The sequence below is a fragment of the Kryptolebias marmoratus genome, linkage group LG20 (assembly GCF_001649575.2).
Source record: "Kryptolebias marmoratus isolate JLee-2015 linkage group LG20, ASM164957v2, whole genome shotgun sequence".
In the NCBI taxonomy this organism is placed as follows: Eukaryota; Metazoa; Chordata; class Actinopteri; order Cyprinodontiformes; family Rivulidae; genus Kryptolebias; species Kryptolebias marmoratus.
In genome coordinates, this window is record NC_051449.1 from 13,724,754 (window position 1) to 13,751,121 (window position 26,368).

At 39.6% G+C, this 26,368-nt stretch overlaps 4 protein-coding genes and 1 long non-coding RNA gene across 5 annotated transcripts; 1 reads left to right on the forward strand and 4 right to left on the reverse strand.

Annotated features, from left to right (window-relative positions):
• Positions 1 to 2,340, reverse strand: LOC119618074. The gene is made up of 2 exons (XR_005234592.1): positions 2,152 to 2,340; positions 1 to 601 (listed from the first exon to the last, which is right to left on the reverse strand). It is a non-coding gene; the product is annotated as an uncharacterized LOC119618074 (long non-coding RNA).
• Positions 2,341 to 7,776: 5,436 nt separating this feature from the next.
• fzr1a (fizzy/cell division cycle 20 related 1a) lies at positions 7,777 to 15,116 on the reverse strand. Its single transcript, XM_017422183.3, has 14 exons — positions 14,927 to 15,116; positions 14,157 to 14,230; positions 12,886 to 13,014; positions 12,630 to 12,693; positions 11,554 to 11,684; positions 11,377 to 11,462; positions 11,096 to 11,279; positions 10,910 to 10,975; positions 10,414 to 10,516; positions 10,078 to 10,262; positions 9,728 to 9,961; positions 9,422 to 9,526; positions 8,953 to 9,045; positions 7,777 to 8,847 (listed from the first exon to the last, which is right to left on the reverse strand). Exons 2-14 carry the CDS (start codon positions 14,223 to 14,225, stop codon positions 8,806 to 8,808), a joined length of 1,491 nt encoding a protein of 496 aa, XP_017277672.1. The 5' UTR covers positions 14,226 to 14,230; positions 14,927 to 15,116; the 3' UTR covers positions 7,777 to 8,805.
• Positions 15,117 to 15,250: 134 nt separating this feature from the next.
• Positions 15,251 to 18,213, reverse strand: plekhj1 (pleckstrin homology domain containing, family J member 1). The gene is made up of 6 exons (XM_017422194.3): positions 17,859 to 18,213; positions 17,645 to 17,712; positions 17,498 to 17,564; positions 17,314 to 17,404; positions 16,730 to 16,793; positions 15,251 to 16,288 (listed from the first exon to the last, which is right to left on the reverse strand). Exons 1-6 carry the CDS (start codon positions 17,950 to 17,952, stop codon positions 16,196 to 16,198), a joined length of 477 nt encoding a protein of 158 aa, XP_017277683.1. The 5' UTR covers positions 17,953 to 18,213; the 3' UTR covers positions 15,251 to 16,195.
• Positions 18,214 to 19,102: 889 nt separating this feature from the next.
• Positions 19,103 to 21,864, forward strand: sf3a2 (splicing factor 3a, subunit 2). The gene is made up of 8 exons (XM_017422190.3): positions 19,103 to 19,219; positions 19,788 to 20,061; positions 20,179 to 20,225; positions 20,399 to 20,508; positions 20,593 to 20,642; positions 20,954 to 21,094; positions 21,178 to 21,246; positions 21,338 to 21,864. The coding sequence occupies exons 2-8, from the start codon at positions 19,864 to 19,866 to the stop codon at positions 21,611 to 21,613; spliced, it is 891 nt and encodes a 296-aa protein (XP_017277679.1). The 5' UTR covers positions 19,103 to 19,219; positions 19,788 to 19,863; the 3' UTR covers positions 21,614 to 21,864.
• On the reverse strand, positions 21,751 to 25,385 carry LOC108239473. The gene is made up of 7 exons (XM_017422191.3): positions 25,290 to 25,385; positions 24,606 to 24,706; positions 23,494 to 23,522; positions 23,327 to 23,402; positions 22,941 to 23,075; positions 22,755 to 22,849; positions 21,751 to 22,656 (listed from the first exon to the last, which is right to left on the reverse strand). The coding sequence occupies exons 1-7, from the start codon at positions 25,295 to 25,297 to the stop codon at positions 22,357 to 22,359; spliced, it is 744 nt and encodes a 247-aa protein (XP_017277680.1). The 5' UTR covers positions 25,298 to 25,385; the 3' UTR covers positions 21,751 to 22,356.
• Between the last annotated feature and the right edge of the window lie 983 nt (positions 25,386 to 26,368).

Consider the following 26,368-nt stretch of genomic DNA (forward strand, 5'->3'; position numbering starts at 1 on the left):
AAATGTTCAAACTGGGGTTTTATTTTACAATAAAAAAGCAGGAAACAGCATGCATTACAATGTGGTTTGATTAGTCATCTGTAAACATTTAGAGGAACAATATGTGGCGTATGTTAAAAAAAATAACAAAACACTGGAAATGAATAAAAAACAATAACACAAAGCAGGTTCTGTCTGTTTTGTACAAGGCACTTTGTGATATAATTACAGTATTTCCCTAAGCAGCTTTCACTGCACGATTCATGCTTAAATTGTGCTTTTGATTGCAATTTTGTTGGTAATTAACATAGCCGAACGCTCATTCATTTCATTCGCGGACTGAATCAGAACATTTGAAGTGGATTTTAAAGGGCGGGTTTCGTACTGTCGCTGCTGAATGAACAGGAAATCTTGTCGTTGACGCCAACATGGTCGAGGCGTGCTGGTTACAGGTGGCGTGTAGCGAAGGGCGCTGCTCGTGCTGAGAGGTAGACTGGGACTTGTTGTTCTCTGAACATTGTCACAACAAAATCACTAGTCTTCCACTCAGCACTACCAACACTTGACACCCCAACCCCACCCCCCTTCCCATCTTGGTCAGGTTCACATTCTCTTCTTGAATCTGTGATGAAAGAAAAGGAAACAGGGTTGTGAACTTCAGTCTTAAAAATGGCCTGGCGCAGAACGTAATGTATGATTTTACAGTGGTGACAGGGTGAATTTGGGAGTCAGAGGCACTCTGGTGTTGCAGAGCTCCTCCTGCAGCACTGTTAACAGGTTGTGAACTTTTGTCGGAGACGGAAACAGTACATCCAATCTCCATTCTCTGTGTTTTTCTCAGCCGATTTCTCTCTGAAGCCTGTTGACATTCCATCCTTCCTTTGTTGTTTTAATGCCAACCTTTCAGCTCCTCTCAAAAGAGGGAGACGGGAGGGGTGGGGGGTGGGGGGGCACGCACAGAGAGAGGATCACAGCACTTAGGATGAGCATTGTTGACCATGCACTGCGAGCTGAAACAAGAGATCCAGACAGAAGAACCTGAATCGTGAACCTTCAGCTTACCAAGTCATTTTGTGTGTGTGTGTGTGTGTGTGTGTTTTTTTCCCCTCCCTAATAAGACAGAGGAGGAGAACAGGCGTGGAGAAGGTCCTGCATCCCCAGAATGTGTTTGAGCTGGTAGCTATGCAACAAGACTGGGAGTGAGTGGAAGAGGGGGGTGGGGGGATGGGAAGATGGGGACAGTTTAGTGAGAGGAAGGAAGTCAGGCAAAAAAAAGAAAAAAAAAGAAAAGCTGGGGTCTTCAGGTGCAAACTATAGAAAACATGAGCACGGAGAAGAGGAGAGATAATCAATAACGCTCACTAAGCTCATTTTAATCCACTGTCAATTTAAAGTAAATTAGGGAACCCTCTTTGCTATGGATCTGGGAGCCTGACAATGAAAACATCTGCTGCTTCAAAGTCATCAATTTCATTTCCACACAGCTGGTGGGTTGACTGCTGAGCGTAACAACCAACGCGTGTGCCAATATTGTTCCCAAAGAGCAGAAAAGGAAAAAAGAAAGAAAAAAAAACGAGCCATGAATGAGCTGTTATTCCCCTCAGAGCTCTGCTAAAAGGAAATGATGAGTCCTAGACGTGGGAGCTGTCCAGTGTCTCGGTGCTGAATGACGCCCTACTTTGTTTTTCCATCTGCTCCTCAGCTCCTCGCCTCGATTGCGGCCCGGCAAAGAGAAAAAACACACACACACACACATGCCACCTGTTGCTGCACCAAAGTTTTCTCTCAGGAGCAAAAAAGACCTCTAATCTTTGCTGTATAAACGGCCACAATCCCAGATCTGAGCTGTAGTAAAGGTTTATCAAATCCCAGCTACATGACGACATGATAAACAATTTTTTTCCCCTTCCTCTCCTTCAGGCGAGGCAGGAAGAGGAGAAAGGCGCTCTCATTTTTATTTCCCTTTAGTCACATTCGGGATTTTCTTGCTCTATAATCTGAGGCTTTTATTCGCATTTGGCTTGGTCGCAAAAAATATTTAAAGAAAAAAAAAGGTAGATGATTTAAAGAGAGAGAGAAAATACACCCTGTGGAAGGAAAAAAGGGCAAAGCAGACACGACATTTAGACAAGAGCTGCAGCAGGATGGAGGATGTATGAGGGGTGTACTTACTGTGTCTCGACGGGAACAGCAGGAAATGATGCCGACATGCAGCGTGTGCTGGTTCTGGATGAGTAACCGACGCTTCACCTGTTTCACTCTTTGCTTTTCTCTCTCCCTCTCTCTCTCTCTCTCTCTACAGAAATCAGCTCCAGACTGTGCGCCCTCCCATCCGAGCCCCACGTAATGGTCACCGTGATGTTACTGGGTAAGCTGGAGGAAGATGGATCAGAGTCTTTATAAGCTGCCTGGAGGAGACGGGGAGGAGGTGGGACAATGAGGAGTGACGTGACTTGACGTGATTTTTTTTCTCCCCCCTCTTCCTTTTTTTCAGACCGTGTTGAGGGTGCGGCCCGAACCAGCAGCCAATATACACTATATGATTAAAATTAGCCAATGAATAAAACATATGGAGGCTGGGAATATATGGTATTATTGCCAATATAGCATCTGTTATAAGACCTTATAGTGTAAGGCTGTGGGAATGTTGCCTGAAATTATGGCCGTCTTATGGAGACGTGTATCTCAGTCTGGTGAAGGAAAATAATGATAATATATATATATATATATATATATATATATATATATATATATATATATATATATATATTAATAATAATAAAAATTAAAACTAGGGAAATTGCATTTTCTGTGAAAATTCAGAATGGATGCTGAGTGCTGAATGACGTTGCTGAAATGTGCTGAAGAAGCTGAAACCTAAAAGAAGCAGAACACTAGCTAAAAGCCACAAGTAGCAAAAGGCTAGCTAAAAGCTATGAAACAAAAGCTAGCTAAAAGTGGAAAATGGCTGGTTAAAGGCTAAAAGTAGCAAAGGACCAGCTAGAAGCTAGATGTAGCAAAATGGTTTAAAAGTAGCAAAACGCTAGCTATAAGCAGGAAAATGTTAACTAAATACAGAAAGTTGCAAAAGGCTAGATAAAAGCTAAATATAGCAAAAGAAGACAAATATAGAGCAAGCACACTGAAGCAGACTTTAAAGAAAAAAATGTTCTTAAAGGAACTGAAGGAATCTCAGTGGGAAATATTTCTAAATAAGGTTTCAGACATATATGCCCCCTATGATTGGAAACAAAATCCCCCCTAAGTGCTTCTCCTCTGTGGAGCACAGAGGCCAAATTAATTTAAAGCTGAACTGTGAGATCAAGATTAGACATAAAATTGATTCTCAGCAAGAAAGATAAAATATTACATAGCTGGAGGTTGAGGAAAACACAATAGCAAGATAATGTTTTTAGGAAAACAATAAAGCTAAACACAGCTTTAATTTACAACATGACAGATAAAATGTTGCCTTTGGCTCAAATAAAACAGAAAAACAGTAACTGACATAAAACAAGAGGTGAAAAGAAATAAATTACTGACAAAGCTGTAAAACTGCATGAATTAAAGATTTAAAACTGTGCTTTATTAATATTAATATCACTGCGTCATTTTAAAAAGAAGACTGAATGGTGACACTTTATTCAACCCCAGGTGGGATGAATAAAGTTATTCAGTTTTAGAGTAAAAAATAATTTTCCAAAACCTGAAGTCATCCATTACAAAGGTCTAAAATCTGAAAAATCTCACCTCAGGACAGGATTTCTGTTTATCACAGAGCTAAACTGAAAATTGACACATAAAATGAACATTTTGTTTTAGCAGTAAACATATCTAAAGACTAGAAGCCATTTTTCTGTCTCTTTCTGTCCTCCTGGCAGTTTTTATTGTTAACCTACCAGTTCAAAATATTTGCAGTAAAACACCTATGAGTTGGATCGTTTCAGCAATTACATAAAACTGAGCAACAATGTCAGCGTCAACAAAAGGATAATTGGTCCTGTCCTCCACCTGCTACTGCAGCAGCAATTACTAAAATAAAAAAATAAAAAAGGAGTTTTTAACTTTATTTGAGCGAATGTAGAAATCTGACTCTTTCCTCAGAGATTCCTAAAATACAAACAACAACAAAAAAACAACTCTTGGATGAAAACTCGACATTTTGCAGCAAGTCCTTAAAATTTTGAGTAAACGTGACCAATGAAGGACACAAAAAGAAGCGACAGACGTAAAAGAAATGATTCATACCAAATGATAATCATATGTAAAAATCAAGGCCTTAAGAAATAAAACAAGATGACCTGAGAGAGAAATCATCCCTCAGTTGATTCTTTTACTGCTTTTTGCTTTTAACTGCTTGGAAATCACCTCGTTGATGCTAAATATATTTATCTTTTATTTAAAAGTAATACATGTACAGATGAGTCAGTTTTAAAAACAACACTTTAAATTTTGAATAAGATTTAGATGGGCTTGTTAAAAATGAAACTAGCATGGTATGACATCAGTCCATGGAAAGATTATACACTTTATGAATTATAACTTGCAATTAGTCTGCAAGCCTCAGAATATTAAGGCTTTTTCATTTACATTTGGAAGTGTTGTATATAGTTATGAAACCTGTAAAAAATAATCTATGTACATTGTCATGCCTACAGATTTACATATCCAATCATGTTCCTGCTCATCATCACTTGTTAGTTAACTTACAATTGTTTTTAATTTATCTTTAAAATAAAAAGAAAATGTTGATTTATTTATACAACACATAAAAACAACAAAAGAAAAAAATAAGAACAAAGAAACACAAAAAATAACCAACAGAACAAGTAAATCTAAAATAAAACACTGAAACACGTCATGAAACCATCAGCTCTAATTGGATCCCCGACTCTGCCTGTATCTTTGAAATAAAAAGTTAACTCAGATGGTCTTCCCAGGTCTCCTACAGCGATGTCTTGAAGCTTCTTGTTGCTGAGAACCTGACAGAGTTCAAGTGACTGTGACACGTATATCTGCAGAATCGCTGCAACTTGTTAGATCATGTCTATCAATTTACTGCGGTTGTTTCAGCAGGGCTCGACTCGACAACACTTCTCGCCCGCGGAACACGTTGAGATCCCATTAAAAGGTTGCTTCCTGTTTGAAGTTGAGCTATTTAAATCAGAGCTATTTAAATCTCCTTCTGTCACCTGCTATTCGACAGCTCTTCGCAGTTTACAGGCTGCGGAGAACCATCTTACTCTTCCTCTGCTCTATGATTACAAAGGTACTTCAGGTGACTCCTCTCTCGTTGTAAATAAGGCCCTCTCTGTGCTCTGCTCCTTCGGACAAAATGACCAAACAGAAACCTGGTAGCTGCTGCTAATAGCTATCACAAAAGCTTTGTTCCTTTGATATCAGAGCTGTCTGATTATCAAGGAAACACAAGAGTCGGGCTCAGGGAGGAACCCGGGGGAAGGTCTTGTTCACTGTGTTGTGGGGCTTCAGCAGATTAATGCACATCTCACTCTGTGTCTCTTGATGGAAACATCAGGAGGCAGGATTATGCATATTAGCGATGCCCCTCTGTTCTCCCCACTGCTTTCAGGGCTTAATGTTAACATCTGCACACCAAGAGGCACAGATGAGCTGGAAGACTGCGCTGAAAGTCCTCCATTCAGATTATTTATCTGATCACTATAATGGACCAGGCATGTTATTTCGACAACATTATAATGGAGTCCAAAAGGAAGAAAAGGCTCGGGCTCTTTGGTGTTGATAGAAGCTGAGTCACTAAGGCCTACCTGATAGAAACCACTTCACAGAAAAAAAAAATACCCTGAATGTTTAAAGTTGCTTAATTACCTGTATTTCAATAAATTATTTCTTTTTTTTCCCCCTGATTTCAGTATTCACCAGTCATTTTAAATTAAAACAAAAGGAGCATAATTATCATTCTGCATGTAGCTGTTGTTGATAACATCCATTTGCTGTTTAAATGGGTGGGAGTGAATTTGGATAAGCTGCAGGGCACATGCAGAGGTGTGGGAGCATTTTAAGGCTGTGAACATTTATTATGCTTCATCCTCGGGGTCAAAACTCTGCTTGTGTGGGCTGGCCTGGGAATATGATGGAAATGTGCAAACTCCCAGAAAACAAAGTGAGGCTGCAGGATGTGCTGTGGCTCCTGAATTCTACCTTCTGGACAAAACATGAAGCCAAACTGGATGGTGAAAAAAGAAACAGGAGAGCTCTTTGGGGGGCGGCAGCTCTATATGCAGATGTTTGTCCGACCTCGTGACTTGCTGCAAAGACAGTAAACATTACAGACAGGGTGTTTCTTCTGAGAGCGCTAAATCTGAACCTCACCTTTAAGGTAATGTGGTTAAGGTTGATTGTATGGGTGTGGAGGCAGACGTGCAGCACTGAATCATAGACTCTGGTTCTGTTCACAGGAACGGCTCCCTCTGGTGTCGAACGTCAGAGGGAGCTGGATAAGCAGGCTGTCTTGAAGATTCAACAGTTTGCATGTGGACGTGTCTACATTTCTTGATAGAAATATGGTCCTTTACATGTTACATCACAGCTGAACTTTCATGAAACGTTACAGCGTGCCATGACTGATTTACCAACAACTGAGCCAAAAGCTACGTCCACTCCCTGATTTAAAACCTTACTGAAGAAGCTACAATCAACATGTGTATGCTTTTATCAGTCTTATATCATTTCTTAGGAATTTTACCAAATTTTTCTGCCTCAGCATTTTAATCAGGTCGACATTTGGGCTTTGACTGCATCGATTCAACACCAGGATTGGTTTAATCAGACATTTTTTGTTCTAGATTTGCAGCAGAGCTTGGCGCCGTTGCCCTGCTGTGTGTCCAAATTTCCTCCATGCCAAACAGATGGCCTTGCATTTGACTCTGAAATACTTCACACAGAAGGGTTCATGGGTTTAACGCAGTGACTGCACGGTGCCCGGGACTTGTGGCGTGAAAACAAGCCCAAATCATCATTCTTCCACCGCTGTGCTTGACAGCTGGTACGAAAGGTTTACGTTGTCCTAATGACGCTTGGTTCATTCTGATGCAACTTGGTAAAACTATGCAGCCAATTTGTCTTTTTAGAGCTTTTCTCCAATAATTCTTTCAAACAAATCGCACCTCTTGTGTCTTTATCTGCTTGTACCGTCATAAATTTTAACATCTGACCTGTTGGCGAGACTCGGAGTGTCTAAAGAGCATCTCTCGGCTTGTTTGTTCCCCAACTTTTCTCAACACTTTGCACAGAAATAAACAATCTTTATCACTGTAGAATGATGGGATATTTCTGTTGTTTAGAAATGGCCTTAAAAATCAAACCCAGATCGATGGGCAGCAACGTCGGACTGTTGAGATCTTTCTTTGCATGTAATGTTCCACATATATCTATAGTTGGACTAAATTTTGGATTAGATTAAAAAAGAAAACTTTAAAGAAAGGGTTACACGGTTGAGGAATATATTAAAAGGTAAATCACATCACTGACGTTTTGCAGAATTAGGTCACTGATTTGTACGTCAAGCCTCAGAACAGAAATATCTTCCTTTTAAATTGGCTGCATAGTTTCGAGGTGGCTTCAAAGTACATTTCCAGAGTTCAGCTGTTAAAATTTCCCCCCTAAACGCTCCAAAGCAAGTTCTGTAAACAAACCATCAGCATCCCTAGTTTAGCAAACAGAATTCAAAAAATGAAACAAGGCTGCAAACAGAAAACAGCAAAATGCAGCAGAGGATATGTAGGTTTTCCCTTTTTTCCTTAAAAAGAAAAAGACGTATGAATGCTCAACACAAAAAAGTTCTTTATTATCAATCACCCTGTGCTTGAAAACCTCAGACACAAATCAGAGCTTCTGCACATGTCATGTAATTGGCTGGTTTACTCCCTTCTTTTTAAATTGTGCGCTTTTTTTACAAACTACATTGATGAGCCAAAGCATTTTTAAATCTTCCTCACTGAATTCTCCAGTTAAGAAACGAGGAAAAACAAGATTTTTCCTTTTAAATCGCCCATACACGTCACATTAAAATGATATAGGAATTATTTTTGTAACTTTTTGTTCTTATGTACAGTCTTTTTTTCTTCTATTTGCTATGAGATTATGAAACAATCTTTAAACATTTAGCAGACTAAAATAAAAATAAAAATAAATGATAAGGCCTTTTCACGGGATCCTTTTTGACCCCTACCATGTCTCAGTGGTTAATGTAAGCTGATATCAGTGTCCACGACACATTGTTGTCACTCATAAAAACAAGAATAAACAAAAAGATAAAAACTGACACGGCTATTTTTAGTAAATCAGGAGAAGTCAACGTTAGCTCAGAGGTAAGACTGAAATCTGCAGCTATGGACATGAACGTAAACCCACCAGCCTCTCAAACTGGCAGACTCGTAGGAATAAAACTAAAGAAAATCAAAAAATAAATAAATACGCAATCAAAAAGGATAAACTCAATATATTTGGCAGGTATGCACAAAGTCAGTTTGTAAACAAAACAACCACACAGACGGCCCTGAAATGCTCCTGATCATCAGGGATCATGGGTCTGGTTGAAGAGGCAGTGGTTCCATAATTCAGGAGGAAGTGGATTCCTGTGCTGTACGATTTCCTCAGCCCTCGAAAGTCTGATTGTGCAACTCTTCAGCTCCTCCCAACATCAGCTACAACTTGGCTAAATAAACTAAGATCAGTCACTGAAGCCTCTGAAGAGGGCCGATGTGAATATTCAAAGAGGCTCATGAACGACTCGATGCATGCAGAGACAAGTCCCCTTCCCATCATTACTCCCCATTGAAATACAGACTACCGGATCCTGGTGAAGAGGTTCAACACTGAGACGGATTCCTGAGAGGAGGAAAGACAAAAACCACGGGAAATCATTTTAACACTGATAATAAAACCGATAAATATTTAGTGCGTTTAGGGAAGCGTCCGTGTCTGAATCGGTACCTTAGTAGATCTCATCTTACTGAAGACGTTCCAGAACCGAAGTGTTTCATCTCCCGCCCCCGTCACAATGGCCTCCCCGTCAGGTGACATGGCCTGCACAAAACTCACTATTACACACAGAGCACTCAGCACTGCAGTACTGCGATCAGAGTAATCAGAAGTATGCATAAGAAGGAGTTTGACATCTTGTCTCCCATCAGAAAGGGTCTCTTTTTATATCATGCTCCGAACCTAGAAGATGCTTTTGATGCAAAATTAACTTCAAATAAATTGTATTATCTTAACAAGTTGGTAATTGCTTAGAATTCTGACATGCACATTCAAACAAAGTTCTTTCACTGAGGATTAATTGTTTATTTCCCTTTTTTGGATAAGGTATTACTTTCAATGATGCTTCCAGTACAGTGCTGTAGTTTACATTTATCACTCTGAATGGAAAGAAATAAAAGCGTGCGCAGTGTGTACTGACCAGGTAGAGCACTCTGTAGGAATGTCCTGTGAGTTTGGCCACTTGCGTTAAAGAGGGATACTTCCACACCAGTATCTGGTTTTGTGAATAACCGTGTGTGCTGACCTGCACAAAACAAACAGTGTTTTTACTGTAGTTACCCCAAAACAACTAAAGCAGGGTTGCTAGTCTGCAATATAACCAGAATTGAAAGCTCCCCCCCGCAGTCTATCAAACTAATGTTATAATCTTATATATGTGAACTGGAGCTCAGCTTTGGTTCATTCCACTTCATATTAACTTGTTCAAACATTTGAGGTGACTCACCAGTTCATTCGTGTGTTTGGACCAGGCCAGGTTGCAGACCTGAGAGCCGGTGTCGGTGCACTGTAGGGGCTGGCCGGTCAGAGTGTTCCAGAAGCGGATGCAGCGATCGGCTGTGCCGCCTCCGGAGGCCAACAGGCCGTGTTGGTGAGGCGACCAGGCGATGGCCTTCACTGCGGCCAAGTGCTCTGTGTACTGCTGCACCGGCAACACGCTCGAATGGTTCCACACAAGTAACTGCAGACAGCAGGTCGGAACATTAAGACAACAGAAACGCATGGTGCACAAACAAGTTTGTGATCAGGTACAGATGTGTAGCTGGCAGAAAAACAAACGAGTCTCTGTCTGTGTACCTTGTTATCATTTCCACCTGAAGCCAGCAGCTGGTGGTCTGTGCTCCACTTGAGCCCACAGACTTCCTGTCTGTGCCCTTGGAGACGGCGTTCGGACTGGAGTGGCGGCGCTCTGATGTCTCGCTGCAGAATAATGCGATCACGACTCCCAGACGACAGCTGGTCCGCATTCCACGCCAAAGCACCTGGCAGCGAAGAATGAAAGGTAAACTAAAGGGGAGGCGATTCACCAACCAAGAACGAGAGGCGCCGCTAAACAACTGCTTGAAAACAAAGGTTTTAACATTTTCATCCTCGCCCCATCGCTTCCTCCAGCTCCACTGACGGTCAACTCACCCACTCTGGCCGTGTGTCCCTCTAGTACCGAGAGTTTCTTCCCCGCGGCTGCATCCCAAATCTGCACGTAGCCTTTGTGAGTGCCCACTGCTACCAGGTTACCCTAAAAACACACAACACACTTGGATTAAAACAAGACAAGGTAAACCAAAACCTAAAACACTGAAATCTAAACACATTTTACACATTTATATTTTGTTAGCTGTGTCCTAAATTAAGCCAGAAAATGTTTATTTCTGAGTGAGTATGCAGACTTTGAATGGTACTGTATGTATTCCTAAATTAAAATGTACAACAAAGTCGCAAAATTTGGATTTGTGTGACAAAAACAGCCTTGTTCTCGTAGATCTTCAGTAGTAAAACTGAGGAACCTAATGGTAAAGAACAGCATAAATAAAACCTGTGGAGACTTTTCAAGACCTTTATGTTTTCCTTTGAATTTTTATATTTTATCTAACTTGATAAAACTTGACGGTTTCTATAAATAAAAACCTACCCTCTCTGACCATCCCACTGACGTGACTGAATCTCCCTCGACAGAGAGATCACAAAGACGAGTCACCTGAGAACACAAACAGATTGATTACCGTGCAGTAAACTCTTAGTTTTAAATGTGCGCAGTATAAAATCCGTCAGATTCTATCTATATGTTTACATTTCACAGCTACCATGGTGAACACACCTGGCTGGTACAGGCACTCCACAGGTAAACGCAGGTACCCAGTCCAACACTGAGCACATTTAAAGAGGACCAGTCCACCAGGTTGAGGTAGAAGTCGTCTTGAAGCTCTGGCGCATCAAGAACTTTGAAGGGAATTTTGGAAATTTTGCGTGTAGGCTTTCTTGGTGACCGTAGCAGTTTTTGACTGCAGAGCGCAACACAACCAGAGAAACAAGCATCACGATACTTTTGCCCAAACAAATAAAAATATGATTTAATTAATACCAAAATGTAATAATTACCTGTTACTACTGACAGGTGATAATGAATAGGGAGAAACTGAATTTCCATCTTCTTCTGGCAAAGACCTCTTAGTACTTATAGAATACTACAAAACACAAACGGATGATTACTAATCCAGGAAAAACACCACAAACATGGACAAACAGACAATAGTAGAGCCATGTTGTCTGTTTTACATTAAAAAGGCTTCTCTTGGCAGGCGTAGAGGGCTGCAATCGACGATCCTCAGACTGAGGGTCCTGGACTTTCTCAATGCCTGCGCCTAGAAGCTCATTTTTCAGCAGAGCCGAGTAAGCCAGACCATCCACTGAAGACAGAGGAGCAGACAGAGGGGAAATCAAACCAGGCTGCCGAAATGATTAAGTTCAGACGCTGAACTCCCTCTGCAATTTCACAACTCCCTCTCACACTTCCAAAGATCAGGGAGGTTTTTTTTCCCCCCACTTAGCTATGTTTAGTCCCTGCCTCCACTATTCATAAACCTTCGCATGCTCGGTAAACAAGAAAAGGTCAAATTATAAAAATTGACTTGAGTAGGCACAGGAACCTGAGAAAACGTTGAGCTAAGAAGGTGAATGAAACTCACGATGAAAGTACAGCTACAGTAAAGAAGAAAATCAGTTTTGAGGAATAAAGATACAGGCAAAATCATGGTATATTACTTTACTAAAAAGTTATCAGTGATATTTAGGGAGTTCTTACGGAGGTGATTCAAGTCGATAAAGGTTCTTTATTCTCATCTCAGTCTATGCTGTCTCGCTTTGAAGGTTTTTATTACAGGTTTCATACCAAAAGGTACTCAGTAATAAACTTGTCTACCTCTAAAGTTTAGCTACCTTCTGTATGAATCAAAATCTTTCCTCAACTATTTCAAATTCAAAAACTTCCTGCCAGTTTGACAAAGAAATGCTCCAGCTTTGAGGCAACAAAAGCCCCCCCCCCAAAAAAAATTAAAAAGCAGCAACTTAACACAGCTCTGACAGATAAAACATAAATATGAACCTAAACAAAAGCTCTTTAAGGTGCTTCGATTAAACACATATTGTTATTGATTAGTATTTGTTTTAAATCGTTTGAATACGGTGGTCGCTAAGACCAACCAAGAGCTGAACAGAACAGATAAAAAACAGGTTGCTGCTCTGTGTTGTTTTTGTGCAATATAAACCTTTTTATGCAGGTCAAATCACATGAAAACGAACAACCTAAAACAACCAAGTTTGCATCAGCTACTAGTACAAAGCCAATCTGTTACCTTTGTTGCTGTCAGTGGTTCCATCTTTGGTTTTCCTGTTTTGATTGTGTGACTTTTCAATTTCCTGGGTCAGAAAATTAAACCAATAAATAAACCAAATATCTACACATAATGAGTGAAAGTATTCACTCACAAACTGATAATACATCAAACAAAAAGGAAACTAAATGGTCATGCTGAACACTTTTTATTCTGAAAGCATTGTGCTTTTGGTAGGACAGATAGTGAAATCGTTGGCGTTTTGCAGCAGACTCACATTAATACGATGGAAGTTGACACTCCAGTTGGCTCCTGCCCGGGAGGGAATAAAGCGATCACCATGCTTGCTAGGAGAGGACAGGGGGGAGCTGGTGGGTGTCAGGGTTCGCACTGCTCCCACAGCTTTCTACACGAGGGGAAGAGAAGGGAGAGCATTTTCTGACAGGGGGCCAAAAAAAAAAAAAAAACTGGCCTTGGACAGTGATTTGAAATCTTAATAACAAAACAGGAGGCTAATTTATGTGGCAGATGGTGCATTCATTTGAGGTGTTAACAGGAGGCAGCGATCGCAACAGCCAGTCATTTGGCTGGTGAGGTCTTGTATTTGCTCAACTCTTGTGACACTGTCAAATAACTGGTTTGGTAAAGTTTTTTTTCTTTTTTTTTTTTAACAACAATAATAGTAACAACCTATCTGCCCATTTTAAGTCGTGCTATGTTGTAACCCTCTTAAGAAGTGGCTATTATAGTTCAATAAACATGATGACGATAAATTAAACATACTATCCGAGGCAGATGGCCACTGCTCCTGGGTTGCCTGCTGCCCTCTGAATTCTAAAATCTGGGGCTTGAATTTAAGTTAAAATATGATACAATTCATTAGTTTCCTTAGCTATTTAACTTTTTACAAATATAAATATGATCCAAGTGGAGGTATGAAAATTTACCTATAATTTGACTGAACTGGAGTAACTGAACTTCACTTACATTCCCTTGAAATTGCTTTTGTAGCAATCAGGAGATATGAATTTACTAACCTCATTTAAACACTGGTACTGATAAAATATGCTTATTATACTTAATAATACTGATTTAAGAGTTTTAGTTCCTTGGAGTCAATATGCAATATAATCAAAAGAAAGAGTAATAGTCATCCCATGTCTTCGAACTGGTAAAGAAGGTTCAGAATCAAATGTCAGTAGCGGGCTGCATTTTTATACTGAATTCCAGCAACTTCATCAGAACAGCAGGTGAAAACATGGAAACATCACAGACTGCCACAGGAGGCACATAGCTCAGGATGGACAGGTCATTAAACCTGGTCAAAAACAAAACTACCAAGAAATGGTGAGGTGTGCACCAGCAGCTGTATTAGAATGTCCGGTGTAATGACAATTAAATTCAATCTTGAAACTCTCGACTATATTTTTGCTAACTGTGGCAACTTGTGTTTTATTTTCTAACCATAGAAACCATAGACTCATGTTGTACGACGACAGGGAAAATAAAGACCAAACCAAAACACTACTGTGTGAATTATTTACTTACTATAGGGCTGGCGTTCTCATTCTGGATATTAATCTGCCTTAGCAGCCTGCACTCATAATCTTGATCCATGATGCCTGAAAACAAGATAAGTCCACACAACACTGAATTATCACAGATAAAGCAGACAACAAGGAAATCATCAGGCTTCTATTGAATTGACTGAAAATCGCTTTTCATTCCTCCCATTTTGCTGTCCTGTGTGACATAATGAGTACCTAAAAATCCAAGCACCCACATAAATCATGCATTTTCATAAGCCACCTGTCATTCAGTGAATTTACATGACTCTGCTGAAGCCCAGAGAGCCGTGATCTTTGAATGTATTGCCAAACACATTATGCAATTATGCCATCTAACAACATTTTAAGGCACTGCAACAAAGCATGTTAAACTCTAAAGGCGTTGTTTCTTCCCGGACCCGACTGAGTTTACCATAAAATCAATAAGTGAATAAGTGAGTTTTCTTTATCCACGGCAGTGCTCGTCTTAATGCTAACAGCACTGAAACACTCTCCGATTAAACTATGAAATTAGCCTAACAGCACGTATTAACTTAGACATGACCTTAAACGGAAAACAGCTATGATGTTTATTGATGATCTGTAATCTTTAAACGTAATTCATAATAATAATAAAGCAATCCAATCACCTAGCACACAGAGCTAAGCTAACGTTAGCTCAGCTGGCTCATTTACCGTAAGTTACGCTAGCTGTCGGGCTAACGCTTTTGTCAACATTTGTTCATAATCTACACTTGTGAGAACACCTACCTCTTCGCCGGTATTCTCTCGCCCTTTCAGGCCGTTAAAATGTTTGTTCCGGTGTGTCAAACCGTGTTGTAATGTCTCCTGTTTTGTGTGTTGTTTCTTTTAAAGGCTGAACACTGAATTTACTGAATACAAATGTATTCTTTCCCCGAGCATTCAATTTAGGTCCGCAAAGCACCACGGGAAGCGCGTGGCGTCACTACTTTTGAATCCAACATATTTCGTTGCCAAGGAAACACGTCCTCTACAGAGACCGGAAAGTGCCACGTCTTCCTGACTTTGAACAAAAATACACACATAAGAATACATTTTAACAAAATACAAACATTTTATGTTCAAAATTGCTTTATTTGTACAAAGAGATGAGTGAAACATGTGTACTAAAAATTAAGCAAAAGATATTTAGTGACACAATTTTAATTTTCAAACAACAAATATTTCACCATTTTATATGATACAGCAAAGCCCTATGAGGGAATATGGCTAAGAGCAAAACTTAATGATGGTGTAATATTTAAGGATTAACGCCAAGATTCTGGTGTCATAAGTGGTCCAACAGCTTAGCTAAAAAGGAGTTGATTCACAGTAAAACAAAAGTTAGACAAAGTTCAAGTAAATGTCTGTGATTCTAATAAAAATAGACTCTCTGTTCCAAGTAACACGTGCAAAATTATTTTTAAAATTAATATACAGTAAATACACAGAGAAAAAGCTACAAAAAATATATTTTTCTAACAAAAACTGGACCATTCAGATTAGGATGGTTTTACCAATTTAAAATGAGTGCTTATTGTAATCTGGATGAATTTTCTTACACCTCATACTTGTACATCTTGAACTGACCCTTATGAAAGACACTCTTGCTCACAGATTGTAGGAGTGAAAACCACACTCTTATCTTAAGAAGAATCATAGCTTCTTAATGTTACATTCTCTGTGAGTACAGCAGTAAAAAAAAAAAAAATACAAAGATGTTTATAAAGTCAACTGATGAAGTAAGAAGCCTGAAAATTTAGATAGTATGTGACGCATAAAACAACCCAAACTAACAATAAACAATGATGAATTTTCTAAAGATATGCATTATCTGTCATGAATGACAACAACAAAGCAGAAATGAGTTGTAAGTAACTTTGCACATTCAAAGAAGTCCAAGGTAAAGCTACCAAATGCAAAAAGCCGGAGTGTCTACAGCGATGAAACTAAAGTGAGCTTACAAATGGAATGGCAGAGTGGACTAAAATGATCATAGCCTGAACGCAGAGTGCTGGTCTACAGGGAGGACGTGTCTCTGGCTTTCAGCTGTTGACCGTTGCTGACCTGGAAGCGAGTTTCGTCAGATATGCCATATTGTTCCAAGGGGTCCTGAGGAGAAAGCATTTTCCTGTTTATTACAGCAGAATCAAACTGCTGACAATTCGTCAAAATGACAAATGACAAACACAAGAACCAAGTGCTGATCCACTGCAGTTCTGCAGTTTGCCTCTTACAGACAGTCTGGTTGCTGCTTTCGGAGATTTAAGTTTCACTTCAACTTTCACTCCAGTGCAGACAAATGAGCAGGACTTTAGTCATTGTTTAGCCTGGTTCAGCAGCATTTATTATTGACAGTTTCAGTCTTAAGAAATGAAATGAAATGACTGAACTTTTTAAAGAACTGTAAAAACCCGTGGATCATCTTGAGAAACGAGGAGCTCATTTCAAGTTGCTGACTAAAATCTTTTAGTGTAAAAAGTTGATCATGTAAGTTTGAGAAAACTCGAGAATGCCATCACACCCAAACCGTTCTCTTTCATTTAGCCTTACCTTCCCAGTGAGTCTGTGGATTTCAGTTCGATAGTAAATAAGATTCCTCCTCATAAACTCATAACTGCAAGAAATTACACAAAGATTTAATTAATGAGGGGTGAAATAAGATTCAAGCACATTAGGGCCACAAGTAGCCTTATTGGAGGCAGCGCATTTATGATTAATGTTAGGTTTCAGTCAAATTATATGCAGCTTTTTTTTATCCGGACACTTTTTTGACACAACATTTGTCATCCTATGTGAAACAACAGCGCCCAGATTGTTACAAGCAAGCTCTGTTTAGGTGAGTATATTGAACCAAACCAACCAAGCCCAGACACAAAGTAAATATTTGGTTTGTGTCACTTCCTGAATTTTGCTTTTGAGAGCTCTTTTCTTTACTCTTGACTACGATCATCAACATGCTCAAGACAGAAGACTGACTCAAATGAAAAGGTTCAACACTATTTTTAATTAGATTTGATCCGATTCAGTTGCATTTAGCTCTGTCCACTTGAGATCGGATCATTCTGGGTACATCTTAACACCAAATCTACCTCAAGGTTTTGCAGTGAAAAGGGGAAAAAAGGGGAAAGTTTTACCTCGCTTTGTTAATAGAGTCTATCCACTTCTTACAGTGCTCCTCGTTGTCACATTCAAACACATATTTTCTCTCCGCTTCGTCTAGAAATGCTACAGGAAGATGAAAACAGGCATGTGTGAAACTCCCTTAAAAAAGAAGTTTAGAGATGGTGTGGAAGTGATGCTGAGGATGCTGCGACTCACCAATAGAGAAGGTCTGACTGTCCTCTTTCTCCACCCGACACTGCTCCAAAAGCAAAGCTCCAACAGGCTGGAAAAGAACAAAGCATTTCTGTCAAAGTGCTACAAATAACGAGACACCTCTGAATACAGTTTGATAACTCAGCTAACCTCCTCCTCATCAGTCCGGAAGTAAAAGAGGAAGTTAACTACAAGCTTCACCAGCCTCTTCTTTACAACTGTGAAAGAAAATCGAAGAAGAAGAAGAAAAACATACATTTATCTTTACAGCACATCATAAATGAGCGCCATGGATACTATCTGTTTTTCCAGGTGCTAATTTAAGCCGCAGACGGAAGAGTTCGTGAAACAGAAAGCGACAAACCGTCTCCTTTCTTGGGACCTCGCATTCCCAGCTCAGCTGCCAACTCCGACGGCTGGCGGCTGAGGGACACCAGCTCCCTCTCGTTGAAGCGCATCCCGACGGAAACGGACAGACGGAAGGACACAGCAGCTACACCCGGTCCGTCCAGCCGGCCGAAAACATTTCACGGAAGTCGTCGAACACCGTAACGCAGAGGCGAGGTTTTCTTGTTAATCGTGCAGTCAAGCTTCCTATTTTCTTATCTGGAGCCCTGAAAATGTGACTCGGAGTGTCTGAACATTTCTGAGGTCGAGCACGTCCCCCCAGCGGTAAGGGAGCTATGTCTTTTAGATAAACATCCGGACAAACGAGCAGGTTCTTCTTCTATGGTGGTTGTCGTACCAACGAAATACCGCCACCTACTAGTCAGATCAGGGTGGTGCAAGTAAATGTTTAGGTTGACAATAAAATTAGTTTGTCAAGGATGATAGCAGCTGACCATGCTGTTTCCTCTGTGGCATTTTCGAAAATAAGAATATATTGTGTAACTACATATAATGGCTGCTCAAAAGCAAGATGAAGAGATTAGGATTGACTGAATATATCAGCTGGACGTTTACCTTTTCATTTAAAAAGAGTACTGCATGTCTTTTTTAGAAAACTATTATTCACTGATTTCCCCCAATCTATTTATTCCCATAGTTCCTGAATAATAAATGACAAGCAATTTGTTCGTTTGGACATGTTTTGTGCTTGGTTGTTTACTATCAGTGACATATGTAGCATGTAGAATCAGCAAATACAATCCAGATATACAGAAAGTTAAAGAAAATGAGCAATATCAAAACAAAAGCACAAGAGAAGCAGGGAGAGGCACCAGAAAAGTGGTAAACAAAGGCAATGCAAAAATTGCAAAAAGAGAAACGAGAAACCCAAAGATGAACAGCATCATATAAGACAAAGAAAAATAAATATTTCTAATGTTGATTTTATTTTTTCAATATGTTTTTTTTTATTATTATCGGGCATACTTTAAAATGTGTGGGCAATGAGACATTTTAACATTTTATGCTGATTATCACATCTCTTATGTATTAAATGTATTTTTTCATTGCCTTATTCTATTTTTATTTTTTGCAGATACATTCCTTTTCTTGGCACCCTTATTGGGATGTATGTAGGTTTATAATCCATCTCTGCTCTCACACCCAGATAAAGATATTACCTATTTATCTAACTTGTACTATAATAAAAAGATCTACCCTCCTCTGCACTAGGGGGCGATACTAGAAATCAGCAGTTTGTCAACCGCCTAAAATCTGTAGAAGAGCTCAAAGCGCATGCGCAAACCGACTCTTTCTTTGCGTGTTCCTGTCGTTTGAGTAAGTAGGTGCTTTGGAGATCATTAGTTTATACAATTATACACATAATGTTTTGTCTCGTGGTTGACTAAGTAAATATATGCTCTAAATAAGCTTTATTTAATTTGGCATTCGATTTTTGGATCGTATCTTACGTTGTAACGCCGTCTGTTAGCCTAATGCTAACATATGTAGCAAAAGTACGTTGAACGGATCAATTGATACCTAAACATTTCTCAAACTATAATTCAGCAAATATTTTTTTAAAGACAAGTAATAAACTATATGCCTGAATAGAAGATTTGTAGAAAATTAGTTGGCTCAAAGGAGATTTGTAGAGTAATTATTTAGACAACATGAACCGTATAAGCCTTTGGCCTCATAAACATTTGCTCATATCTACAGAAACACATAGAATGTTATTTCAACAACAAAATAAATTAGGATTTCTATTAATACTGATGTTAGTTTCTATTACATACAAGTAGTTGTGCAACTCCACACATTTTGCTCTACACAGAAATTATAGGATTGAATGTTTGCTATGTTTCTGACCTCGAAACATGTTGTGCTGTCATTAAATTTGTAGATCAAAACCCCCACCTGAAGTCCAGTTTTGACTGAACTGGTTTTGGTCTGTGTTCGGAGTTCATCCCTTCATAGAGATGGATTTCCAGCATCGCGCTGGAGGAAAGACGGGGAGCGGAGGGGTGGCATCCGCCTCTGAGAGTAACCGCGACAGACGTGAACGGTTACGCCAGCTGGCCCTGGAGACCATTGACATCAACAAAGACCCTTACTTTATGAAGAATCACTTGGGCTCATACGAGTGCAAACTATGTCTGACACTTCACAACAACGAGGTGAGGAGGCTCGTAATGAAATAGATTGGTTTGTGTTTGAAGTTTTCTTATAACTCTTGTTCTTTAGGCATTTTGTTTGTAAAAAAAACTCACAAGCTGCCATCTGTTTTGTTACAGGGTAGCTACTTGGCTCACACACAAGGAAAGAAGCATCAGACTAACTTGTGAGTCCACTTCATTCAAATATTTACACATTAATTACTTTCAATAAAAGTGTGCTTACAGAATGTTTTTTTTGCATTGCTGTTTCCTTTCCATTTGCCTGTGTCAGAAATCAGACAAACTTGTATTGTTAAGTGTGTGTATCTTTTAAAACCTTTTATATGTTTTGTTTTAGAGCACGGAGAGCAGCCAAAGAGGCAAAAGAAGCTCCAGCTCAACCAGCTCCAGCTAAAGTAAAAGTTGAAGTTAAGAAGTTTGTCAAAATTGGTCGACCAGGATACAAAGGTATGCAAGAAGTCAGTTGTTATTATACTTACAGTAATTGTAATATATATTACTTTTTTTGACTTTGTTTTTCTCTTTTCTTAGTGACAAAACAGAGGGACCCAGAGACCGGCCAGCAGTCTTTACTTTTTCAGGTTAGAATTTGAATTATAACAAACAAACAAAACTTACCTTTGATCTAAATAAATGTAGTTCAGAAAACAGATAAACTTCTTATAATTTGGCAGCTGTGAAAGCTTCATAATTTGACATATGGAGGTTCCATGCACATTTAGGTTCTCTGTGTTTGATCATAACCTTTTTATAGAGGAACAGTCAAGCCTGTGAATCACAGTAAAGCAGGTGTTTGGATGCACGTAACAGTTTCATACTGCAGCAGTAGTCGCATGTTAATTTCAGACGGTGACATCTGACTTCATTTGTTTTTCTTTGCTCCGTTGATCAGATCGACTATCCAGAGATCGCAGAAGGCATTGGACCCAGACATCGCTTCATGTCTGCTTATGAACAGCGTATTGAGCCCCCCGATCGTCGCTGGCAGTACCTGCTGTTTGCTGCTGAACCATATGAAACTATTGCCTTTAAGGTTGTTAAATTCTGCACTTCTTTTATGTCGTTATTATGCTTATCCCTTACTGTCTTATAATATTAGGATGTTTGCTATTTTAGGTCCCCAGCAGGGAAATTGATAAAGCGGAAAATCGCTTCTGGACCCACTGGAACAAAGAAACTAAACAGGTACTGAAACCCTGGAATATTGATGGTCACAAAGGGCTTTTACATCTAAGTTAGAAATGGAGTTTTAACATTTGTTATTTTTTCTGCCCAGTTTTTCCTGCAGTTCCACTTTAAAATGGAGAAAGCGATTTCCCAGTCCACCGGTCCACCACCTCCAGCCAATATGAAGCACCCACTTCCTCATCTGAGTGGACCAGGAGTTCCACCACAAAATGACTCTCTGCCACCTCCACCGCCAGGAGGGATGCCTATTCCTCCTCTGCCACCCGGGGCTCCAGGTGCCCCACATATGCCCCCACAGATGCACATGCCCCCCATGCCGATGAGGCCGCCTCCTCCAGAGGGTCTATCAATGCATAACAATTGATCTGCTGTTTGCTATTCGTGATTATTGTGTCACATCCGTTTTTTTTAGCGTTGCAGGTTTATTCATTAGTTTTTCATGCATTTGTTTAGTAAAGAGTAAATGTTTATGACAGACTTTGTTTAAAAACATGACCATGCTCTTTTTTTTTTTTCTTTTTTTTATTAATATCTGGACACAGTAGATGAGCTGTGATCAGCAGCTTATTTCTTAAGACTGTTTTTAAATAAAATACCATAAAGAAACTGAAAAAACTGCAGTCATTGTCTGTGTTTCTACAAAACAAATTTACTGAAATATTTACTGACAGTTTCTGAGCTAATTAAACTTGCTGCTGATGAGGACAAAAGCTTGAATCTACTGAGGAGAGAACCTTTTATCTGAGCTGTCTAAAGCATTTTTAGAACAGTACAACAGGCTACATTAGACAAATGATGGATAACCTTCAGTACTGATCTATGGTTTGCATTTTTCAGTTTAGTATTTGTTCTAACATTTATTCAAGCTGAAGTACGCATCATTTATCAGCTGTCTGTCAGTCAATACAAAGCTGTCAAATCAGTTGACTTCACACAGCTGTAACAGCAGACTGCTGAAGCTGAAAATAGTTTCAATATTTTCTAAACACACTTTGTTGAAACATTTTTTTTCATGAAAGAATTAAAGAAAAAATACTAGAACCTTTGCTTCAGTCATCCTTTAGTCTTTTTCTCTTCCTTCTTGGCTTCCAGAATCTTATTTTTCTTTCAAGCTGTGTCTTCGTCTCTTTCATCCTCTTCATCAGCCGCCTCCTCGAGTTCTTCCATTTTCCCTCTCCACTTCTTGTCTTTGAGTTTTTTGTCCCTGGCTTTTCTGGCTCTCCTGTCCTTTAATTTCCCATCTCTCTGCTTTAGGAGTTTTTTGTCTGGCAGCGGCCTGTTTCTGAGACCTCTTGGTGCTCGCGTTGTTCCTCCACTCTTTGATTTCCTTCTTTTGATCTCTTCATCATCGTCATCGTCGAGGTCAGGCAGCCACCAAAACATGACTTCCCACAGAGATGTCTCTGGCTTCAGAGGGGTCAACAGTAACAGCTGGTTATTTTATAATTCGGTTATTAAAGTTGTATTCATACAACAGTTAACATCAGTAAGGGATGCTGGTTTACCTCTGGATGTTGGCCTCTGTGACGTAACATTCCTGACCGTCTCATCGTCAGTCCAGCTTCTTCATCTTCTGTCGTTCCCTGACTGCGAAAGGTTTCTGTGGGGTTTTAGATTTTCTTTATACGAGACCACTCAGTCACATCCGGCATGTCATGTAGAGGTCACACATGTTTGACTAGTTTACTTGCCATGAAGCCTCTGGAAGCCTGAGGTGAGCACCAGGATGGTAATGGCCACGAGCAGACAGCGGTTGAGAGTCACGTTCTCCCACGGCGTTTCTGTCTGAGTCAGGTTCTGGATGGACAAGGATTTCTGCAAGGATGCTGAAGGGAGGATGAGAAAATAAAAAGAGAGCTTGTTAATACTGGAGCTGAATGTCGAAACTTGAAAAAGGCTGAGAGAAGTAAATGGTAAATGGTAAATGGCTTGCACTTGTAAAGTGCTTCATCTAGTCCAAGGACCCCAAAGCGCTTTACACTACAATCATTCACCCATTCATTCACCCATTCATACACTGATGGCGGTAAGCTACATTGTAGCCACAGCTGCCCAGAGAAGGATGGAAAATACTCACTAGGTTTGGAGAAGCTGGGTTCTCTGGGTAAAATCTTGGGTTCTGATTTTGGTTGCTGTGGAACAGGAGCCACTTCCTGTTTGAGAGGAAAAATGACTCTTAATTTGACAAATTGAGAGTTTCGTCATAACTGGATTTTTGTTGATTTTGCTTTGTTTGTCGCTAACCTCTCTGAATCTTCTTGAAGTGTACATTTCTGCAATAGAAAAAAATGAAAATTTAGTGAAGGATGATATAAAGTCAATTAAAAAATAATAAAACCACAAAGCTTAAAAAAAGATGAAGGAACATAATAGAAAACTTGCAATAACGTGTGAACTTCTACAATGCAAATCTGTGGTTGTCAAATCCTGTCAGCTTTAGATTTTATAATACAGTATGACCTCCTTGTGCAGCATTAACAGTAATTCGAGGTTTTAGGAAGTCATTTAATCAACTTCAGAACATTAGCATTATTTTCCCTTTTCTTTAACTGTTCTTCAGTAAAACAGCTAACGTGTTAGACTTCTTGTCTTGAAGACATTATTCTGTTGATACTGACAAGAAAATTTTCAAGCTGCTCAAACTATGACACTACCGTCACCGTGCCTTACAGGTTGTTTATGAGGAAAATGTGACCATCATGCTGTATTGTCTCTTTTTCTTCTCTTATGGTTAATTATGCAAGAGTTTAATTACACATGAAAAATACGGCACTGAATGCCGCCATCCTGCTAATTTAAGAATACTACACCTGGATTTAGCTTTGCACTGAACACTAACATGAGCATGCTGATTGAAATAAATAAAATAAATTAAGTAGGAAGTTTGTTATGTTTTATGGTAAGTTTGGACAATTTAAAATGTTTACTTGTTTATTGTCTATAAAAAGGTAATATTTAGACCACCAGCATTAATGCAGGTCAGTAAGAAGGTCATAAATACCATTAACAATCTATGTGGAGACATTTCAGTCAAACATGAAGAGTAAACTGCATTATTTAAAAAACAAAATCCTTTGCAACACATGACTCAAAAATGTCTGTAGAAAATGAAAGCATGCCTCTTTTTGTGTTTTAAGAAACTATTTTCTTTTTCCCTCCATCATTCGGAAACACTCCCTCCCCTCGTTGGCATGGCAGAGATCCTTCATCACTCCTTTTGGACCAGGAGATATTTTTCAGCATCTCTTTGTGCTCCATTTCTGAAGTTTACCAAATTGTTGTATAATGCGGTTTGTGGAAAATAAAATGTATGAAGGACAGATTTAATGTCAGTGTGTTTGGATGCTGCACGCCACCTGGTCTGCGGATCTGTCGAACAGGTTTCTGTGGAGGAGCGTCTGCTCTTGGTGGCCACAACTCCTCCTCAAATGTCTCATAGCTTTCCTCCATTTCTCCTCTGAGAAACAGACAAGGAGGAAGGTGGAAGCAGCTCAAATTAAGTTTCTACGTTGTTTTTGTCAATTTTAGGCATGCATATTTTACATAAGATTAAAACCAGTTTACAGTTCATCATATGGCTTCTTTTTTAGAGCCTTTTTGTCTTTTTAGCCGTAACTTCAGTGGAGCAAAATGTCCTTACAGGTGTTGTTTTAGTATTCTTTATTTCTAACCATAAAAATCATCAAATTTATGTCATTTTCCCCCCTTGGCATTTAGTTTGGATGTGCAGAACGACACAAGCAAAAGTGTTTAAATTCTCCCACTTTGTGAAAGAAACTGAAGGTGTTTCTTGACCTTCGCATTTACAAATGACTGCTGAGAGGCTCTTATGTCTTACGTGACATTTCTACATGGACACAGAGCTAATGTCCTTGTAGGCCTATAAATAGATGGAGCAACGCCACCAGAAAGACAGATGAATGCACAATATATAAATACACAAAAGGAAAAGGCCCGATGAACCTTTAAATACCTTTAAGTAGTAAGTTTCTTTTATAAAACCTGACCTTTGACCCTGATAGTTAAAAGGACCTACCTGCCTCGACATTCAGGCTGCCTCGGGGAGCCTTTGTCCACGAGCTGTTGTTCTTCCACAAAGATGGCAGCACAGTCACAGTCAGCTGTCTGATGGCCAAGGACAGGTGCTGAAGAATAAAAAAAAAAAAAAAAGTTGATGGGAGGTGTGAACTGAGGCCAGCCTGACATCAGCATGTCTCCTACACCTGTTAGATACCAGACTGCAAGGAGGAAAAACAAAATACACTGAATCAGTTTGGAAAACCGAGCTGAAAAAGGTTTTATTTAATAAAATGCACATACCACAAAAAATGAGAGTTGCTTTTGCAATGCTTCTGTAAAAACGATGATCATAGTTTTTGCATTATTTTGTTTAAGCTAATTGCCACAGGGTATAGACTTTATTAGATTTTTTTTATGGTTTTCCATTGTTTGTCTGGAAGAAATGTGAAAAATCTTTACCAGCAGAGGGCGCTGCTGTTCTGGGGAAACAAAGTATGAGGTCACTTTAATTTACAGATGATGTCTGCTGTCTGTGAGATCGAAAAGCTGTCAGGTTGACTGAGAGGAGACACATTACTTTTTACAACACGACCATCAGATCGTACACAGAGCACACTCGATGCTTATAACGACCCTGAAGTGTGATCAGATTATAGGTTTTGGAGCATCTTCTTTCATTTTCTCTCGTGGGGTTTTGAGGGAAAATGGTGACAGGAGGCTACATAACCAGATGTAACAGTGACTTGGCTACGTTGGAGTCAGGTGGGTGCACCTTCATGTGGGAGAGTGGAGGAAATGTTGGTAAACAGGCTTGTGATGGTGCTGGTGACTCATGCATCTGCTGGTGCCCAGTTCCAGCTGAATCACATGCTGCTTTATCCATCAGAAGTGGACAGCAGCTCTGCAACCTTTGATGTGAGTAGACTGATCATGTGGGGGTGGAAGAATGTACCCAGACCTGAGACAGATGGCATAATGCACAAAAACAGACACAGCTGGCCTACCGTGTGTCTGCAGTAGAAAGCTGTCTGACTTTTCAGTCTGCACAGAAACTGTTTTTTTCTTGTTCTTTATAACTAAACACCTGAAAAATATATCA

What these genes read in the sequence shown, in the direction of transcription:
- sf3a2 (XM_017422190.3), top strand. Translation starts at nt 19,864, where the DNA reads ATGGATTTCCAGCATCGCGCTGGAGGAAAGACGGGGAGCGGAGGGGTG. An exon ending in AAGAAGCATCAGACTAACTT is followed by an intron (nt 20,226 to 20,398) that starts GTGAGTCCACTT and finishes GTTTTGTTTTAG; the next exon opens with AGCACGGAGAGCAGCCAAAG. An exon ending in AGCAGTCTTTACTTTTTCAG is followed by an intron (nt 20,643 to 20,953) that starts GTTAGAATTTGA and finishes TCCGTTGATCAG; the next exon opens with ATCGACTATCCAGAGATCGC.
- plekhj1 (XM_017422194.3), bottom strand. Translation starts at nt 17,952, where the DNA reads ATGCGCTTCAACGAGAGGGAGCTGGTGTCCCTCAGCCGCCAGCCGTCG. An exon ending in AGGTCCCAAGAAAGGAGACG is followed by an intron (nt 17,713 to 17,858) that starts GTTTGTCGCTTT and finishes TTTCTTTCACAG; the next exon opens with TTGTAAAGAAGAGGCTGGTG. An exon ending in TCCACAGACTCACTGGGAAG is followed by an intron (nt 16,289 to 16,729) that starts GTAAGGCTAAAT and finishes CTTTCTCCTCAG; the next exon opens with GACCCCTTGGAACAATATGG.
- fzr1a (XM_017422183.3), bottom strand. Translation starts at nt 14,225, where the DNA reads ATGGATCAAGATTATGAGTGCAGGCTGCTAAGGCAGATTAATATCCAG. An exon ending in AACCACTGACAGCAACAAAG is followed by an intron (nt 11,685 to 12,629) that starts GTAACAGATTGG and finishes CTCTGTCTTCAG; the next exon opens with TGGATGGTCTGGCTTACTCG. An exon ending in TCACCTGTCAGTAGTAACAG is followed by an intron (nt 11,280 to 11,376) that starts GTAATTATTACA and finishes TGCGCTCTGCAG; the next exon opens with TCAAAAACTGCTACGGTCAC.
- LOC108239473 (XM_017422191.3), bottom strand. An exon ending in ACCCAGCTTCTCCAAACCTA is followed by an intron (nt 23,076 to 23,326) that starts GTGAGTATTTTC and finishes TCCTCCCTTCAG; the next exon opens with CATCCTTGCAGAAATCCTTG. An exon ending in ACAGAGGCCAACATCCAGAG is followed by an intron (nt 22,657 to 22,754) that starts GTAAACCAGCAT and finishes ACCCCTCTGAAG; the next exon opens with CCAGAGACATCTCTGTGGGA.